Source organism: Hypanus sabinus, unplaced genomic scaffold (assembly GCF_030144855.1).
Source record: "Hypanus sabinus isolate sHypSab1 unplaced genomic scaffold, sHypSab1.hap1 scaffold_1096, whole genome shotgun sequence".
Lineage (NCBI taxonomy): Eukaryota > Metazoa > Chordata > Chondrichthyes > Myliobatiformes > Dasyatidae > Hypanus > Hypanus sabinus.
Window position 1 is genome coordinate 88,774 of NW_026779153.1, and position 19,170 is coordinate 107,943.

At 50.0% G+C, this 19,170-nt stretch overlaps 1 protein-coding gene across 1 annotated transcript; it reads right to left on the reverse strand.

The window, feature by feature from the left end:
- Positions 1-15: 15 nt before the first annotated feature.
- Positions 16-19,122, reverse strand: LOC132386332 (deleted in malignant brain tumors 1 protein-like). Its single transcript, XM_059958571.1, has 12 exons — positions 18,915-19,122; positions 17,451-17,765; positions 15,752-16,063; positions 14,286-14,600; positions 12,574-12,888; positions 10,865-11,176; positions 9,400-9,714; positions 7,687-8,001; positions 5,975-6,289; positions 3,300-3,611; positions 625-936; positions 16-101 (listed from the first exon to the last, which is right to left on the reverse strand). The coding sequence occupies exons 1-12, from the start codon at positions 19,120-19,122 to the stop codon at positions 16-18; spliced, it is 3,432 nt and encodes a 1,143-aa protein (XP_059814554.1).
- Positions 19,123-19,170: the final 48 nt, after the last annotated feature.

A 19,170-nucleotide genomic window follows, 5' to 3' on the forward strand; every position in this document is an offset into this window, starting at 1 on the left:
CCTGCCTCCTGTAACTTAGGGGCTTCTATCCATCATCTCCTCATTCTCCCGTACGCACCAAAGGTCATCCAGATTCAACTCCAGTTCTTCAACGCACGACTCTGAGGAGCTGACACTCAGAGCCCGTATAGTTATCAGAGAGACTGCAGGTCTCCCAAAGTTCCCACATCTCCCATGAAGAACACACCACTGACCCTGGCCCCATTCTCACTGTAATACTCGACAGAAATAGACCAAGAGAAAAGGAAATTTACCTCGGCCTCCACCTCTACTTACTGATTCTCATGGCAGACAGACAGACAGACATACATACTTTATTGATCCCGAGGGAAATTGGGTATTGTTACAGCCGCAACAAGAACAGAAAGAAATAGAGCAATATAAAACCATAAATGATCAAATAATAATAAGTTAATCATGCCAAGTGGAAGTGAGTAAGTGCATCCAACTATGGCAGAGTCATCAGAAAACTTCCGAAGAAGGCAAGACTCTGTGTTGTAGTTGAGGAACTCGAGAAGGACAGAGATGCAGTCAGGTGAACAATCCGTTCAACATCGGAGTTCACTTAATTGCACACCGAAGGTTTCAGTGTAAAGCACACACTCACTGCCCACCCACACTCACCTGTGCAGGAGACTCCAGCGTCCTCTGCGTGGGAGCAGTTATTCACCCCCCATGGGCTGGCAGGGCACTGGTCGAGAGCAGGCTCTGTCCCCTTACACTTCACCCCATCCAGCCAGATCTTCCCAGTGCCCTCTCCGTAGGAGGCATCTGTTGTTACCGACTCAGATGTCCCACAGTTCAAAATCCTGCAGACCACGTCCGCTTCACTCTTATTCCAGCTACTGCCACAGACGGTGCCCCAGGTAGAGTTATGATAGACCTCGACTCTCCCAGAGCACACGTTCCCGTTCACCAGCCGGACGGGGACCGGGCCTGGAACCGAGAAGGGAATGAGGTGAAAATGAGGATTCCCATATAGAAAGTTGAAGAGAGTGACATGAGAGAAGGCTGAGACTCTGTAATGTGAAACGGGGATTGGACTGAGGGGCAATGGGGTTAGACTGGGTGGGGTATGAATGATTGAGAGAAGGAACATCGAGCTCAGAGAACAGCACAGGAACAGGCCCTTCGGACCAACCTGTTTCTGCTGACCAGGATGCCAGAGGGTCTAATGCCAGCTGCCCACACACTGTCCATTTACCTCCATACCTGCCAGTAAAATGTTAGTATTTGATACCTGGTTTTTAAACATTGATGCTGTGATTACTGACACAACCTCCCCTGAAAGTGGTTTCCAGACACCACTCGCTGCATGAAAGAACTTGCCCCATAAATCTCCTCTACACATTCCCCCTCCAGTGCCCTGTGGTATTTGACATTTCCATCCTGGGAAAAACACTCTGAAGCATCTGCCCTGTCCGTGCCTCGAATCAGTGGATGAATTTACTTCAGGTCTCCCCCAAGCAACATTCCTCTCCTGCAATGGCCACTTTGCTTTATTTTTGCCTTGACCACGTTCCTAATCACCTGCAACCTGTCGAATGACTGGCCCCACTGGCTTTTTCAAAACTTCGCTAACATCCACAGGCCAACGGATCTGCTGACTGTAATATGGCCGAGAAGGTTAAATATTCTTGAGATAGATAGATAGATAGATAGATACTTTATTCATCCCCAAGGGGAAATTCAACATTTTTCCAGTGTCCCATACAGTTATTGTAGCAAAACTAATTACATACAGTATCTAACTCAGTATAAATATGATATGCATCTAAAATCACCCTCTCAAAAAGCATTAATAAATAGCTTTTAAAGTGTTCTTAAATAGTTTACTACAGTGCATTGAGTGGTAACTTAAGCTCAGTCCTAACCCCGGCACTTGAACATGTCTTGCCCCTGGTGGTTGAATTGTAGAGCCGAATGGCGTCGGGGAGTAATGATCTCTTCATCCTGTCTGAGGAGCATTGCATTGACAGCAACCTGCCGCTGAAGCTGCTTCTCTGTCTCTGGATGATGCTGTGCAGAGGATGTTCAGGGTTTTCCATGATTGACCGTAGCCTACTCAGCACCCTCCGCTCTGCCACCGATGTCATACTCTCCAGTTCTGTGCCCACGACAGAGGCAGCCTTCATTACCAGCTTATTAAGACGTGAGGCGTCCCTCTTCTTAATGCTGCCTCCCCAGCACGCCACCACAAAGAAGAGGGTGCTCTCCACAACTGACTGATAGAACATCTTCAGCATCTCACTACAAACATTGAATGACGCCAGCCTTCTGAGGAAGTACAGTCGACTCTGTGCTTTCCTGCACAGGGCATCTGTGTTGGCAGTCCAGTCTAGCTTCTCGTCTAACTGCACTCCCAGATACTTGTAGGTCTTAACCTGCTCCGCACATTCTCCATTAATGATCACTGGCTCCATATGAGGCCTAGATCTCCTACAGTCTACCACCATCTCCTTGGTCTTGGTGATATTGAGACGCAGGTAGTTTGAGTTGCACCATATCACAAAGTCCTGTATCAGTTTCCTATACTCTTCCTCCTGACCATTCCTGACACACCCCACTATGGCCGTGTCATCAGCGAACTTCTGCACATGGCAGGACTCCCAGACAGCAAAAGACTCTGAGGGGAGACTTACACCATCAATCAAACGAGCAGATTTAGGCCATTTGGCACTTCGAGTCAGATCTGACATTTGCAAGGCTGGTTATCTTAATCAACCCCATTCTGCCTCCTCCCTGTAATCTTTGACATCCTGATTGATCAAGAACCTATGAAACTCTGCTTCAAATATCCCCGATCACTTGGCCTCCGCATCCACTCGTGGAAATGAATTCCACAGATTCACCACGTACTTGCTGATAAATATTCTTCCTCATCTGTAAAGAGAAGACCTTCTATTCTGAGGATGTGCCCTCGGTGGTAATTCCCTTAACCTCCCAGTCTCACTCCACTATCCCCTCACGTTTTCACAGTCTACATCTATCCTGGTGAAGCTCAATCCAAAAATCCCAACCCGGCAACGGGACAGGGCCTCTAATTGCTGGGAGCGAGGGAAATGCTCCTCCACCCTTTAACCGTTCGGACTCTGCAGTGATTTGGACAGCCTGCACTACAATCCGACTCTCTCCCAGCACCTGCAGCTGGACCTGACAACCAGGAACCACGGAGGATCAGGACCTTGAGAAGGACAGTGATGCAGTCAGGGCAACAATCCGTTCAACATCGGAGTTCACTTAATTGCACACCGAAGGTTTCAGTGTAAAGCACACACTCCCTGCCCACCCACACTCACCTGTGCAGGAGACTCCAGCGTCCTCTGCGTGGGAGCAGTTATTCACCCCCCATGGGCTGGCAGGGCACTGGTCGAGAGCAGGCTCTGTCCCCTTACACTTCACCCCATCCAGCCAGATCTTCCCAGTGCCCTCTCCGTAGGAGGCATCTGTTGTTACCGACTCAGATGTCCCACAGTTCAAAATCCTGCAGACCACGTCCGCTTCACTCTTATTCCAGCTACTGCCACAGACGGTGCCCCAGGTAGAGTTATGATAGACCTCGACTCTCCCAGAGCACACGTTCCCGTTCACCAGCCGGACGGGGACCGGGCCTGGAACCGAGAAGGGAATGAGGTGAAAATGAGGATTCCCATATAGAAAGTTGAAGAGAGTGACATGAGAGAAGGCTGAGACTCTGTAATGTGAAACGGGGATTGGACTGAGGGGCAATGGGGTTAGACTGGGTGGGGTATGAATGATTGAGAGAAGGAACATCGAGCTCAGAGAACAGCACAGGAACAGGCCCTTCGGACCAACCTGTTTCTGCTGACCAGGATGCCAGAGGGTCTAATGCCAGCTGCCCACACACTGTCCATTTACCTCCATACCTGCCAGTAAAATGTTAGTATTTGATACCTGGTTTTTAAACATTGATGCTGTGATTACTGACACAACCTCCCCTGAAAGTGGTTTCCAGACACCACTAGCTGCATGAAAGAACTTGCCCCATAAATCTCCTCTACACATTCCCCCTCCAGTGCCCTGTGGTATTTGACATTTCCATCCTGGGAAAAACACTCTGAAGCATCTGCCCTGTCCGTGCCTCGAATCAGTGGATGAATTTACTTCAGGTCTCCCCCAAGCAACATTCCTCTCCTGCAATGGCCACTTTGCTTTATTTTTGCCTTGACCACGTTCCTAATCACCTGCAACCTGTCGAATGACTGGCCCCACTGGCTTTTTCAAAACTTCGCTAACATCCACAGGCCAACGGATCTGCTGACTGTAATATGGCCGAGAAGGTTAAATATTCTTGAGATAGATAGATAGATAGATAGATACTTTATTCATCCCCAAGGGGAAATTCAACATTTTTCCAGTGTCCCATACAGTTATTGTAGCAAAACTAATTACATACAGTATCTAACTCAGTATAAATATGATATGCATCTAAAATCACCCTCTCAAAAAGCATTAATAAATAGCTTTTAAAGTGTTCTTAAATAGTTTACTACAGTGCATTGAGTGGTAACTTAAGCTCAGTCCTAACCCCGGCACTTGAACATGTCTTGCCCCTGGTGGTTGAATTGTAGAGCCGAATGGCGTCGGGGAGTAATGATCTCTTCATCCTGTCTGAGGAGCATTGCATTGACAGCAACCTGCCGCTGAAGCTGCTTCTCTGTCTCTGGATGGTGCTGTGCAGAGGATGTTCAGGGTTTTCCATGATTGACCGTAGCCTACTCAGCACCCTCCGCTCTGCCACCGATGTCATACTCTCCAGTTCTGTGCCCACGACAGAGGCAGCCTTCATTACCAGCTTATTAAGACGTGAGGCGTCCCTCTTCTTAATGCTGCCTCCCCAGCACGCCACCACAAAGAAGAGGGTGCTCTCCACAACTGACCGATAGAACATCTTCAGCATCTCACTACAAACATTGAATGACGCCAGCCTTCTGAGGAAGTACAGTCGACTCTGTGCTTTCCTGCACAGGGCATCTGTGTTGGCAGTCCAGTCTAGCTTCTCGTCTAACTGCACTCCCAGATACTTGTAGGTCTTAACCTGCTCCGCACATTCTCCATTAATGATCACTGGCTCCATATGAGGCCTAGATCTCCTACAGTCTACCACCATCTCCTTGGTCTTGGTGATATTGAGACGCAGGTAGTTTGAGTTGCACCATATCACAAAGTCCTGTATCAGTTTCCTATACTCTTCCTCCTGACCATTCCTGACACACCCCACTATGGCCGTGTCATCAGCGAACTTCTGCACATGGCAGGACTCCCAGACAGCAAAAGACTCTGAGGGGAGACTTACACCATCAATCAAACGAGCAGATTTAGGCCATTTGGCACTTCGAGTCAGATCTGACATTTGCAAGGCTGGTTATCTTAATCAACCCCATTCTGCCTCCTCCCTGTAATCTTTGACATCCTGATTGATCAAGAACCTATGAAACTCTGCTTCAAATATCCCCGATCACTTGGCCTCCGCATCCACTCGTGGAAATGAATTCCACAGATTCACCACGTACTTGCTGATAAATATTCTTCCTCATCTGTAAAGAGAAGACCTTCTATTCTGAGGATGTGCCCTCGGTGGTAATTCCCTTAACCTCCCAGTCTCACCCCACTATCCCCTCACGTTTTCACAGTCTACATCTATCCTGGTGAAGCTCAATCCAAAAATCCCAACCGGGCAACGGGACAGGGCCTCTAATTGCTGGGAGCGAGGGAAATGCTCCTCCACCCTTTAACCGTTCGGACTCTGCTGTGATTTGGACAGCCTGCACTACAATCCGACTCTCTCCCAGCACCTGCAGCTGGACCTGACAACCAGGAACCACGGAGGATCAGGACCTTGAGAAGGACAGTGATGCAGTCAGGGCAACAATCTGCTCAACACTGGAGTTCACTCAATAGCACAGCAGAGGTTTCAGTGTAAAGCACACACTCGCTGCCCACCCACACTCACCTGTGCAGGAGACTCCAGCGTCCTCTGCGTGGGAGCAGTTATTCACCCCCCATGGGCTGGCTGGGCACTGGTCGAGAGCAGGCTCTGTCCCCTTACACTTCACCCCATCCAGCCAGATCTTCCCAGTGCCCTCTCTGTAGGAGGCATCTGTTGTTACCGACTCAGATGTCCCACAGTTCAAAATCCTGCAGACCACGTCCGCTTCACTCCTATTCCAGCTCCTGCCACAGACGGTACCCCAGGTAGAGTTATGATAGACCTCGACTCTCCCAGAGCAGATGTTGTTCCCGTTCACCAGCCGGATGGGGACCGGGCCTGGAAACGAGAAGGGAATGAGGATAAAATGAGGATTCCCATATTGAAAGTTGGTGAGAGTGACGTGAGAGAAGGCTGAGACAGTGCAATGTGAAACGGGGATTGGACTGAGGGGCAATGGGGTTAGACTGGGTGGGGTATGAATGACTGAGGGAAGGAACATCGAGCTCAGAGAACAGCACAGGAACAGGCCCTTCGGACCAACCTGATTCTGCTGACCAGGATGCCAGAGGGACTAATGCCAGCTGCCCAGCCTCTGTCCATTTACCTCCATACCTGCCAGTAAAATGTTAGTGTTTGATACCTGGTTTTTAAACATTGATGCTGTGATTACTGACACAACCTCCCCTGAAAGTGGTTTCCAGACACCACTAGCTGCATGAAAGAACTTGCCCCATAAATCTCCTTTACACATTCCCCCTCCAGTGCCCTGTGGTATTTGACATTTCCATCCTGGGAAAAACACTCTGAACCATCTGCCCTGTCCGTGCCTCGAATCAGTGGATGAATTTACTTCAGGTCTCCCCCAAGCAACATTCCTCTCCTGCAATGGCCACTTTGCTTTATTTTTGCCTTGACCACGTTCCTAATCACCTGCAGCCTGTCGAATGACTGGCCCCACTGGCTTTTTCAAAACTGCCACACAGATCCACAGGCCAACAGATCTGCCGACTGTAATCGGCCGAGAAGGTTAAACATGCTTGAGTTGCTCCCAGACAGCATCAGATTCTGAGGGGAGACTTACACCATCCGACAAACGAGCAGATTTAGGCCATTTGGCACATCGAGTCGGATCGAACATTCGCATGGCTGATTAATTATCTTAATCAACTGCATTCTGCCTTCTCCTCGACATCCTGATTGATCAAGAACCTATGAAACTCTGCTTCAAATATCCCCGATCACTTGGCCTCCGCATCCACCCGTGGAAATGAATTCCACAGATTCACCACGTACTTGCTGATAAATATTCTTCCTCATCTGTAAAGAAATGTCCTTCTATTCTGAGGATGTGCCCTCGGTGGTAATTCCCTTAACCTCCCAGTCTCACCCCAATATCCCGTCACGTTTTCACAGTCTACATCTATCCTGGTGAAGCTCAATCCAAAAATCCCAACCCGGCAACGGGACAGGGCCTCTAATTGCTGGGAGCGAGGGAAATGCTCCTCCACCCTTTAACCGTTCGGACTCTGCAGTGATTTGGACAGCCTGCACTACAATCCGACTCTCTCCCAGCACCTGCAGCTGGACCTGACAACCAGGAACCACGGAGGATCAGGACCTTGAGAAGGACAGTGATGCAGTCAGGGCAACAATCTGCTCAACACTGGAGTTCACTCAATAGCACAGCAGAGGTTTCAGTGTAAAGCACACACTCGCTGCCCACACACACTCACCTGTGCAGGAGACTCCAGCGTCCTCTGCGTGGGAGCAGTTATTCACCCCCCATGGGCTGGCCGGGCACTGGTCGAGAGCAGGCTCTGTCCCCTTACACTTCACCCCATCCAGCCAGATCTTCCCAGTGCCCTCTCCGTAGGAGGCATCTGTTGTTACCGACTCAGATGTCCCACAGTTCAAAATCCTGCAGACCACGTCCGCTTCACTCCTATTCCAGCTCCTGCCACAGACGGTACCCCAGGTAGAGTTATGATAGACCTCGACTCTCCCAGAGCAAATGTTGTTCCCGTTCACCAGCCGGATGGGGACCGGGCCTGGAACCGAGAAGGGAATGAGGATTAAATGAGGATTCCCATATTGAAAGTTGATGAGAGTGACGTGCCAGAAGGCTGAGACTCTACAATGTGAAACGGGGATTGGACTGAGGGGCAATGGGGTTAGACTGGGTGGGGTATGAATGACTGAGGGAAGGAACATCGAGCTCAGAGAACAGCACAGGAACAGGCCCTTCGGACCAACCTGATTCTGCTGACCAGGATGCCAGAGGGACTAATGCCAGCTGCCCAGACTCTGTCCATTTACCTCCATACCTGCCAGTAAAATGTTAGTGTTTGATACCTGGTTTTTAAACATTGATGCTGTGATTACTGACACAACCTCCCCTGAAAGTGGTTTCCAGACACCACTAGCTGCATGAAAGAACTTGCCCCATAAATCTCTTTTTACACATTCGCCCTCCAGTGCCCTGTGGTATTTGACATTTCCATCCTGGGAAAAACACTCTGAACCATCTGCCCTGTCCGTGCCTCGAATCAGTGGATGAATTTGCTTCAGGTCTCCCCCAAGCAACATTCCTCTCCTGCAATGGCCACTTTGCTTTATTTTTGTCTTGACCACGTTCCTAATCACCTGCAGCCTGTCGAATGACTGGCCCCACTGGCTTTTTCAAAACTGCCACACAGATCCACAGGCCAACAGATCTGCCGACTGTAATCGGCCGAGAAGGTTAAACATGCTTGAGTTGCTCCCAGACAGCATCAGATTCTGAGGGGAGACTTACACCAACAGACAAACGAGCAGATTTAGGCCATTTGGCACATCGAGTCGGATCGAACATTCGCATGGCTGATTAATTATCTTAATCAACTGCATTCTGCCTTCTCCTCGACATCCTGATTGATCAAGAACCTATGAAACTCTGCTTCAAATATCCCCGATCACTTGGCCTCCGCATCCACCCGTGGAAATGAATTCCACAGATTCACCACGTACTTGCTGATAAATATTCTTCCTCATCTGTAAAGAAATGTCCTTCTATTCTGAGGATGTGCCCTCGGTGGTAATTCCCTTAACCTCCCAGTCTCACCCCAATATCCCGTCACGTTTTCACAGTCTACATCTATCCTGGTGAAGCTCAATCCAAAAATCCCAACCCGGCAACGGGACAGGGCCTCTAATTGCTGGGAGCGAGGGAAATGCTCCTCCACCCTTTAACCGTTCAGACTCTGCAGTGATTTGGACAGCCTGCACTACAATCCGACTCTCTCCCAGCACCTGCAGCTGGACCTGACAACCAGGAACCACGGAGGATCAGGACCTTGAGAAGGACAGTGATGCAGTCAGGGCAACAATCTGCTCAACACTGGAGTTCACTCAATAGCACAGCAGAGGTTTCAGTGTAAAGCACACACTCGCTGCCCACACACACTCACCTGTGCAGGAGACTCCAGCGTCCTCTGCGTGGGAGCAGTTATTCACCCCCCATGGGCTGGCAGGGCACTGGTCGAGAGCAGGCTCTGTCCCCTTACACTTCACCCCATCCAGCCAGATCTTCCCAGTGCCCTCTCCGTAGGAGGCATCTGTTGTTACCGACTCAGATGTCCCACAGTTCAAAATCCTGCAGACCACGTCTGCCGCCATCTTATTCCAGCTCCTGCCACAGACGGTGCCCCAGGTAGAGTTATGATAGACCTCGACTCTCCCAGAGCACATGTTGTTCCCGTTCACCAGCCGGACGGGGACTGGGCCTGAAACAGATCGGGGAGAGGGGAGGGTGGTGTGGGGGGGGGTTCCAGTTAGTTCACTCCTGGTAATGTACCTATTTTGCCTCAGATTGGCCATTCGATTCCCTAGAATAAATAATATTACAGCACATTAAACACACTTGGCCCATGATGTTAATCTCTTCCAAGATCAATCTCACGTAACCCTCCATTTTTCGGTCATTCCTGTGAAGTCCCTAATGTGTCTGTCTCGACCACCACCTCTGACAGCACATTCTATACATCCTCCACTCTCTGTGTAAAACCTGACCTCTGACTACACCCCAGCCCACACCAATACCCACCCTGTAGACTCCTCCATCACCTTAAAATTATTCCCTCATGTGAGTCATTTCTGTCCTGGGACTGTTGCCTCCCCCGGAGGGTCGTTCCTCCCATTACAGCCCGCACCAGTATCCAAGGCGGAATGCTTATTATTTAACGGGACAACCACAGTGGTACACTCACTGTCTACCTATTCCCTTTCCCTCTCCTCACAGACACCCAGGTACCTGCCTCCTGTAACTTAGGGGCTTCTATCCATCATCTCCTCATTCTCCCGTACGCACCAAAGGTCATCCAGATTCAACTCCAGTTCTTCAACGCACGACTCTGAGGAGCTGACACTCAGAGCCCGTATAGTTATCAGAGAGACTGCAGGTCTCCCAAAGTTCCCACATCTCCCATGAAGAACACACCACTGACCCTGGCCCCATTCTCATTGTAATACTCGACAGAAATAGACCAAGAGAAAAGGAAATTTACCTCGGCCTCCACCTCTACTTACTGATTCTCATGGCAGACAGACAGACAGACATACATACTTTATTGATCCCGAGGGAAATTGGGTATTGTTACAGCCGCAACAAGAACAGAAAGAAATAGAGCAATATAAAACCATAAATGATCAAATAATAATAAGTTAATCATGCCAAGTGGAAGTGAGTAAGTGCATCCAACTATGGCAGAGTCATCAGAAAACTTCCGAAGAAGGCAAGACTCTGTGTTGTAGTTGAGGAACTCGAGAAGGACAGAGATGCAGTCAGGTGACCAATCCGTTCAACATCGGAGTTCACTTAATTGCACACCGAAGGTTTCAGTGTAAAGCACACACTCGCTGCCCACACACACTCACCTGTGCAGGAGACTCCAGCGTCCTCTGCGTGGGAACAGTTATTCACATCCCATGGGCTGGCAGGGCACTGGTCGAGAGCAGGCTCTGTCCCCTTACACTTCACCCCATCCAGCCAGATCTTCCCAGTGCCCTCTCCGTAGGAGGCATCTGTTGTTACCGACTCAGATGTCCCACAGTTCAAAATCCTGCAGACCACGTCCGCTTCATTCTTATTCCAGTTCCTGCCACAGACGGTGCCCCAGGTAGAGTTATGATAGACCTCGACTCTCCCAGAGCACACGTTCCCGTTCACCAGCCGGACAGGGACCGGGCCTGGAACCGAGAAGGGAATGAGGTGAAAATGAGGATTCCCATATAGAAAGTTGAAGAGAGTGACATGAGAGAAGGCTGAGACTCTGTAATGTGAAACGGGGATTGGACTGAGGGGCAATGGGGTTAGACTGGGTGGGGTATGAATGATTGAGAGAAGGAACATCGAGCTCAGAGAACAGCACAGGAACAGGCCCTTCGGACCAACCTGATTCTGCTGACCAGGATGCCAGAGGGACTAATGCCAGCTGCCCACACACTGTCCATTTACCTCCGTACCTGCCAGTGAAATGTTAGTGTTTGATACCTGGTTTTTAAACATTGATGCTGTGATTACTGACACAACCTCCCCTGAAAGTGGTTTCCAGACACCACTAGCTGCATGAAAGAACTTGCCCCATAAATCTCCTTTACACATTCCCCCTCCAGTGCCCTGTGGTATTTGACATTTCCATCCTGGGAAAAACACTCGGAACCATCTGCCCTGTCCGTGCCTTGAATCAGTGGATGAATTTACTTCAGGTCTCCCCCAAGCAACATTCCTCTCCGGCAATGGCCACTTTGCTTTATTTTTGCCTTGACCACGTTCCTAATCACCTGCAGCCTGTCGAATGACTGGCCCCACTGGCTTTTTCAAAACTGCCACACAGATCCACAGGCCAACAGATCTGCTGACTGTAATCAGCCGAGAAGGTTAAACATGCTTGAGTTGCTCCCAGACAGCATCAGATTCTGAGGGGAGACATACACCATCTGACAAACAAGCAGATTTAGGCCATTTGGCACATCGAGTCGGATCTGACATTCGCATGGCTGATTAATTATCTTAATCAACTCCATTCTGCCTTCTCCTCGACATCCTGATTGATCAAGAACCTATGAAACTCTGCTTCAAATATCCCCGATCACTTGGCCTCCGCATCCACTCGTGTAAATGAATTCCACAGATCCACCACGTACTTGCTGATAAATATTCTTCCTCATCTGTAAAGAGATGACCTTCTATTCTGTGGTTGTGCCCTCGGTGGTAATTCCCTTAACCTCCCAGTCTCACCCCAATATCCCCTCACGTTTTCACAGTCTACATCTATCCTGGTGAAGCTCAAACCAAAAATCCCAACCGGGCAACGGGACAGGGCCTCTAATTGCTGGGAGCGAGGGAAATGCTCCTCCACCCTTTAACCGTTCGGACTCTGCAGTGATTTGGACAGCCTGCACTACAATCCGACTCTCTCCCAGCACCTGCAGCTGGACCTGACAACCAGGAACCACGGAGGATCAGGACCTTGAGAAGGACAGTGATGCAGTCAGGGCAACAATCTGCTCAACACTGGAGTTCACTCAATAGCACAGCAGAGGTTTCAGCGTAAAGCACACACTCGCTGCCCACCCACACTCACCTGTGCAGGAGACTCCAGCGTCCTCTGCGTGGGAACAGTTATTCACCCCCCATGGGCTGGCCGGGCACTGGTCGAGAGCAGGCTCTGTCCCCTTACACTTCACCCCATCCAGCCAGATCTTCCCAGTGCCCTCTCCGTAGGAGGCATCTGTTGTTACCGACTCAGATGTCCCACAGTTCAAAATCCTGCAGACCACGTCCGCTTCACTCCTATTCCAGCTCCTGCCACAGACGGTGCCCCAGGTAGAGTTATGATAGAGCTCGACTCTCCCAGAGCACATGTTGTTCCCGTTCACCAGCCGGACGGGGACTGGGCCTGGAACCGAGAAGGGAATGAGGTTAAAACAGGGATTCTCATATTGAAAGTTGATGAGAGTGACGTGCGAGAAGGCTGCGACTCTCCAATGTGAAACGGGGATTGGACTGAGGGGCAATGGGGTTACACTGGGTGGGGTATGAATGACTGAGGGAAGGAACATCGAGCTCAGAGAACAGCACAGGAACAGGCCTTTCGGACCAACCTGATTCTGCTGACCAGGATGCCAGAGGGACTAATGCCAGCTGCCCACACACTGTCCATTTACCACCATACCTGCCAGTGAAATGTTAGTGTTTGATACCTGGTTTTTAAACATTGATGCTGTGATTACTGACACAACCTCCCCTGAAAGTGGTTTCCAGACACCACTAGCTGCATGAAAGAACTTGCCCCATAAATCTCCTCTACGCATTCCCTCTCAAGTGCTCTGTGGTATTTGACATTTCCATCCTGGGAAAAACACTCTGAACCATCTGCCCTGTCCGTGCCTCGAATCAGTGGATGAATTTACTTCAGGTCTTCCCCAAGCAACATTCCTCTCCTGCAATGGCCACTTTGCTTTATTTTTGCCTTGACCACGTTCCTAATCACCTGCAGCCTGTCGAATGACTGGCCCCACTGGCTTTTTCAAAACTGCCACACAGATCCACAGGCCAACAGATCTGCCGACTGTAATCGGCCGAGAAGGTTAAACATGCTTGAGTTGCTCCCAGACAGCATCAGATTCTGAGGGGAGACTTACACCATCCGACAAACGAGCAGATTTAGGCCATTTGGCACATCGAGTCGGATCGAACATTCGCATGGCTGATTCATTATCTTAATCAACTGCATTCTGCCTTCTCCTCGACATCCTGATTGATCAAGAACCTATGAAACTCTGCTTCAAATATCCCCGATCACTTGGCCTCCGCATCCACCCGTGGAAATGAATTCCACAGATTCACCACGTACTTGCTGATAAATATTCTTCCTCATCTGTAAAGAAATGTCCTTCTATTCTGAGGATGTGCCCTCGGTGGTAATTCCCATAACCTCCCAGTCTCACCCCAATATCCTGTCACGTTTTCACAGTCTACATCTATCCTGGTGAAGCTCAAACCAAAAATCCCAACCGGGCAACGGGACAGGGCCTCTAATTGCTGGGAGCGAGGGAAATGCTCCTCCACCCTTTAACCGTTCGGACTCTGCAGTGATTTGGACAGCCTGCACTACAATCCGACTCTCTCCCAGCACCTGCAGCTGGACCTGACAACCAGGAACCACGGAGGATCAGGACCTTGAGAAGGACAGTGATGCAGTCAGGGCAACAATCCGTTCAACACTGGAGTTCACTTAATTGCACACCGAAGGTTTCAGTGTAAAGCACACACTCGCTGCCCACCCACACTCACCTGTGCAGGAGACTCCAGCGTCCTCTGCGTGGGAACAGTTATTCACCCCCCATGGGCTGGCCGGGCACTGGTCGAGAGCAGGCTCTGTCCCCTTACACTTCACCCCATCCAGCCAGATCTTCCCAGTGCCCTCTCCGTAGGAGGCATCTGTTGTTACCGACTCAGATGTCCCACAGTTCAAAATCCTGCAGACCACGTCCGCTTCACTCCTATTCCAGCTCCTGCCACAGACGGTGCCCCAGGTAGAGTTATGATAGACCTCGACTCTCCCAGAGCACATGTTGTTCCCGTTCACCAGCCGGACGGGGACCGGGCCTGAAACAGATCAGGGAGAGGGGAGGGTGGTGTGGGGGGAGGGGGGGTTCCAGTTAGTTCACTCCTGGTAATGTCCCTATTTTGCCTCAGAGTGGCCACTCGGTTCCCTCGAATAAACAATATTACAGCACACTTCACACACTTGGCCCATGATGTTAATCTCTTCCAAGATCAATCTCACGTAAACCTCCATTTTTCGGTCATTCCTGTGAAGTCCCTAATGTGTCTGTCTCGGCCACCACCTCTGACAGCACATTCTAGACTTCCTCCACTCTCTGTGTAAAACCTGACCTCTGACTACACCCCAGCCCACCCCAATACCCACCCTGTACCCTCCTCCATCACCTTAAAATTATTCCCTCATGTGAGTCATTTCTGTCCTGGGACTGATGCCTCCCCCGGAGGGTCGTTCCTCCCATTACAGCCCGCACCAGTATCCAAGGCGGAATGCTTATTATTTAACGGGACAACCACAGTGGTACACTCACTGTCTACCTATTCCCTTTCCCTCTCCTCACAGACACGCAGGTACCTGCCTCCTGTAACTTAGGGGCTTCTATCCATCATCTCCTCATTCTCCCGTACGCACCAAAGGCCATCCAGATCCAACTCCAGTTCTTCAACGCACGACTCTCAGGAGCTGACACTCAGAGCCCGTATAGTTATCAGAGAGACTGCAGGTCTCCCAAAGTTCCCACATCTCCCATGAAGAACACACCACTGACCCTGGCCCCATTCTCACTGTAATACTCGACAGAAATAGACCAAGAGAAAAGGAAATTTACCTCGGCCTCCACCTCTACTTACTGATTCTCATGGCAGACAGACAGACAGACATACTTTATTGATCCCGAGGGAAATTGGGTATTGTTACAGCCGCAACAAGAACAGAAAGAAATAGAGCAATATAAAACCATAAATGATTAAATAATAATAAGTTAATCATGCCAAGTGGAAGTGAGTACGTGCATCCAACTATGGCAGAGTCATCAGAAAACTTCCGAAGAAGGCAAGACTCTGTGTTGTAGTTGAGGAACTCGAGAAGGACAGAGATGCAGTCAGGTGAACAATCCGTTTAACATCGGAGTTCACTTAATTGCACACCGAAGGTTTCAGTGTAAAGCACACACTCACTGCCCACCCACACTCACCTGTGCAGGAGACTCCAGCGTCCTCTGCGTGGGAGCAGTTATTCACCCCCCATGGGCTGGCAGGGCACTGGTCGAGAGCAGGCTCTGTCCCCTTACACTTCACCCCATCCAGCCAGATCTTCCCAGTGCCCTCTCTGTAGGAGGCATCTGTTGTTACCGACTCAGATGTCCCACAGTTCAAAATCCTGCAGACCACGTCCGCTTCACTCTTATTCCAGTTCCTGCCACAGACGGTGCCCCAGGTAGAGTTATGATAGACCTCGACTCTCCCAGAGCACACGTTCCCGTTCACCAGCCGGACGGGGACCGGGCCTGGAACCGAGAAGGGAATGAGGTGAAAATGAGGTGAAAGTTGAAGAGAGTGACATGAGAGAAGGCTGAGACTCTGTAATGTGAAACGGGGATTGGACTGAGGGTCAATGGGGTTAGACTGGGTGGGGTATGAATGATTGAGAGAAGGAACATCGAGCTCAGAGAACAGCACAGGAACAGGCTCTTCGGACCAACCTGATTCTGCTGACCAGGATGCCAGAGGGACTAATGTCAGCTGCCCACACACTGTCCATTTACCACCATACCTGCCAGTGAAATGTTAGTGTTTGATACCTGGTTTTTAAACACTGATCCTGTGATTACTGACACAACCTCCCCTGAAAGTGGTTTCCAGACACCACTAGCTGCATGAAAGAACTTGCCCCATAAATCTCCTTTACACATTCCCCCTCCAGTGCCCTGTGGTATTTGACATTTCCATCCTGGGAAAAACACTCTGAACCATCTGCCCTGTCCGTGCCTCGAATCAGTGGATGAATTTACTTCAGGACTCCCCCAAGCAACATTCCTCTCCTGCAATGGCCACTTTGCTTTATTTTTGTCTTGACCACGTTCCTAATCACCTGCAGCCTGTCGAATGACTGGCCCCACTGGCTTTTTCAAAACTGCCACACAGATCCACAGGCCAACAGATCTGCCGACTGTAATCGGCCGAGAGGGTTAAACATGCTTGAGTTGCTCCCAGACAGCATCAGATTCTGAGGGGAGACTTACACCAACAGACAAACGAGCAGATTTAGGCCATTTGGCACATCGAGTCGGATCTGACATTCGCATGGCTGATTAATTATCTTAATCAACTCCATTCTGCCTTCTCCTCGACATCCTGATTGATCAAGAACCTATGAAACTCTGCTTCAAATATCCCCGATCACTTGGCCTCCGCATCCACTCGTGTAAATGAATTCCACAGATCCACCACGTACTTGCTGATAAATATTCTTCCTCATCTGTAAAGAGATGACCTTCTATTCTGTGGTTGTGCCCTCGGTGGTAATTCCCTTAACCTCCCAGTCTCACCCCACTATCCCCTCACGTTTTCACAGTCTACATCTATCCTGGTGAAGCTCAAACCAAAAATCCCAACCCGGCAACGGGACAGGGCCTCTAATTGCTGGGAGCGAGGGATCTACTCCTCCACCCTTTAAACATTCGGACTCTGCAGGGATTTGGACAGCCTGCACTACAATCCGACTCTCTCCCAGCACCTGCAGCTGGACCTGACAACCAGGAACCACGGAGGATCAGGACCTTGAGAAGGACAGTGATGCAGTCAGGGCAACAATCTGCTCAACACTGGAGTTCACTCAATAGCACAGCAGAGGTTTCAGCGTAAAGCACACACTCGCTGCCCACCCACACTCACCTGTGCAGGAGACTCCAGCGTCCTCTGCGTGGGAACAGTTATTCACCCCCCATGGGCTGGCAGGGCACTGGTCGAGAGCAGGCTCTGTCCCGTTACACTTCACCCCATCCAGCCAGATCTTCCCAGTGCCCTCTCCGTAGGAGGCATCTGTTGTTACCGACTCAGATGTCCCACAGTTCAAAATCCTGCAGACCACGTCTGCCGCCATCTTATTCCAGCTCCTGCCACAGACGGTGCCCCAGGTAGAGTTATGATAGACCTCGACTCTCCCAGAGCACATGTTGTTCCCGTTCACCAGCCGGACGGGGACTGGGCCTGAAACAGATCGGGGAGAGGGGAGGGTGGTGTGGGGGGGGGGGGTTCCAGTTAGTTCACTCCTGGTAATGTACCTATTTTGCCTCAGATTGGCCATTCGATTCCCTAGAATAAATAATATTACAGCACATTAAACACACTTGGCCCATGATGTTAATCTCTTCCAAGATCAATCTCACGTAACCCTCCATTTTTCGGTCATTCCTGTGAAGTCCCTAATGTGTCTGTCTCGACCACCACCTCTGACAGCACATTCTATACATCCTCCACTCTCTGTGTAAAACCTGACCTCTGACTACACCCCAGCCCACACCAATACCCACCCTGTACCCTCCTCCATCACATTAAAATTATTCCCTCATGTGAGTCATTTCTGTTCTGTGACTTTTGCCTCCCCCGGAGGGTCGTTCCTCCCATTACAGCCCGCACCAAAATCCAAGGCGGAATGCTTATTATTTAACGGGACAACCACAGTGATACACTCACTGTCTACCTATTCCCTTTCCCTCTCCTCACAGACACCCAGGTACCTGCCTCCTGTAACTTAGGGGCTTCTATCCATCATCTCCTCATTCTCCCGTACGCACCAAAGGCCATCCAGATTCAACTCCAGTTCTTCAACGCACGACTCTGAGGAGCTGACACTCAGAGCCCGTCTAGTTATCAGAGAGACTGCAGGTCTCCCAAAGTTCCCACATCTCCCATGAAGAACACACCACTGACCCTGGCCCCATTCTCATTGTAATACTCGACAGAAATAGACCAAGAGAAAAGGAAATTTACCTCGGCCTCCACCTCTACTTACTGATTCTCATGGCAGACAGACAGACAGACATACTTTATTGATCCCGAGGGAAATTGGGTATTGTTACAGCCGCAACAAGAACAGAAAGAAATATAGCAATATAAAACCAGAAATGATCAAATAATAATAAGTTAATCATGCCAAGTGGAAGTGAGTAAGTGCATCCAACTATGGCAGAGTCATCAGAAAACTTCCGAAGAAGGCAAGACTCTGTGTTGTAGTTGAGGAACTCGAGAAGGACAGAGATGCAGTCAGGTGACCAATCCGTTCAACATCGGAGTTCACTTAATTGCACACCGAAGGTTTCAGTGTAAAGCACACACTCGCTGCCCACACACACTCACCTGTGCAGGAGACTCCAGCGTCCTCTGCGTGGGAGCAGTTATTCACCCCCCATGGGCTGGCAGGGCACTGGTCGAGAGCAGGCTCTGTCCCGTTACACTTCACCCCATCCAGCCAGATCTTCCCAGTGCCCTCTCCGTAGGAGGCATCTGTTGTTACCGACTCAGATGTCCCACAGTTCAAAATCCTGCAGACCACGTCTGCCGCCATCTTATTCCAGCTCCTGCCACAGACAGTGCCCCAGGTAGAGTTATGATA

What these genes read in the sequence shown, in the direction of transcription:
- LOC132386332 (XM_059958571.1), bottom strand. Translation starts at nt 19,122, where the DNA reads ATGGCGGCAGACGTGGTCTGCAGGATTTTGAACTGTGGGACATCTGAG. An exon ending in CGCTGGAGTCTCCTGCACAG is followed by an intron (nt 3,612 to 5,974) that starts GTGAGTGTGGGT and finishes TCTCGGTTCCAG; the next exon opens with GCCCGGTCCCCGTCCGGCTG. An exon ending in CGCTGGAGTCTCCTGCACAG is followed by an intron (nt 937 to 3,299) that starts GTGAGTGTGGGT and finishes TCTCGGTTCCAG; the next exon opens with GCCCGGTCCCCGTCCGGCTG.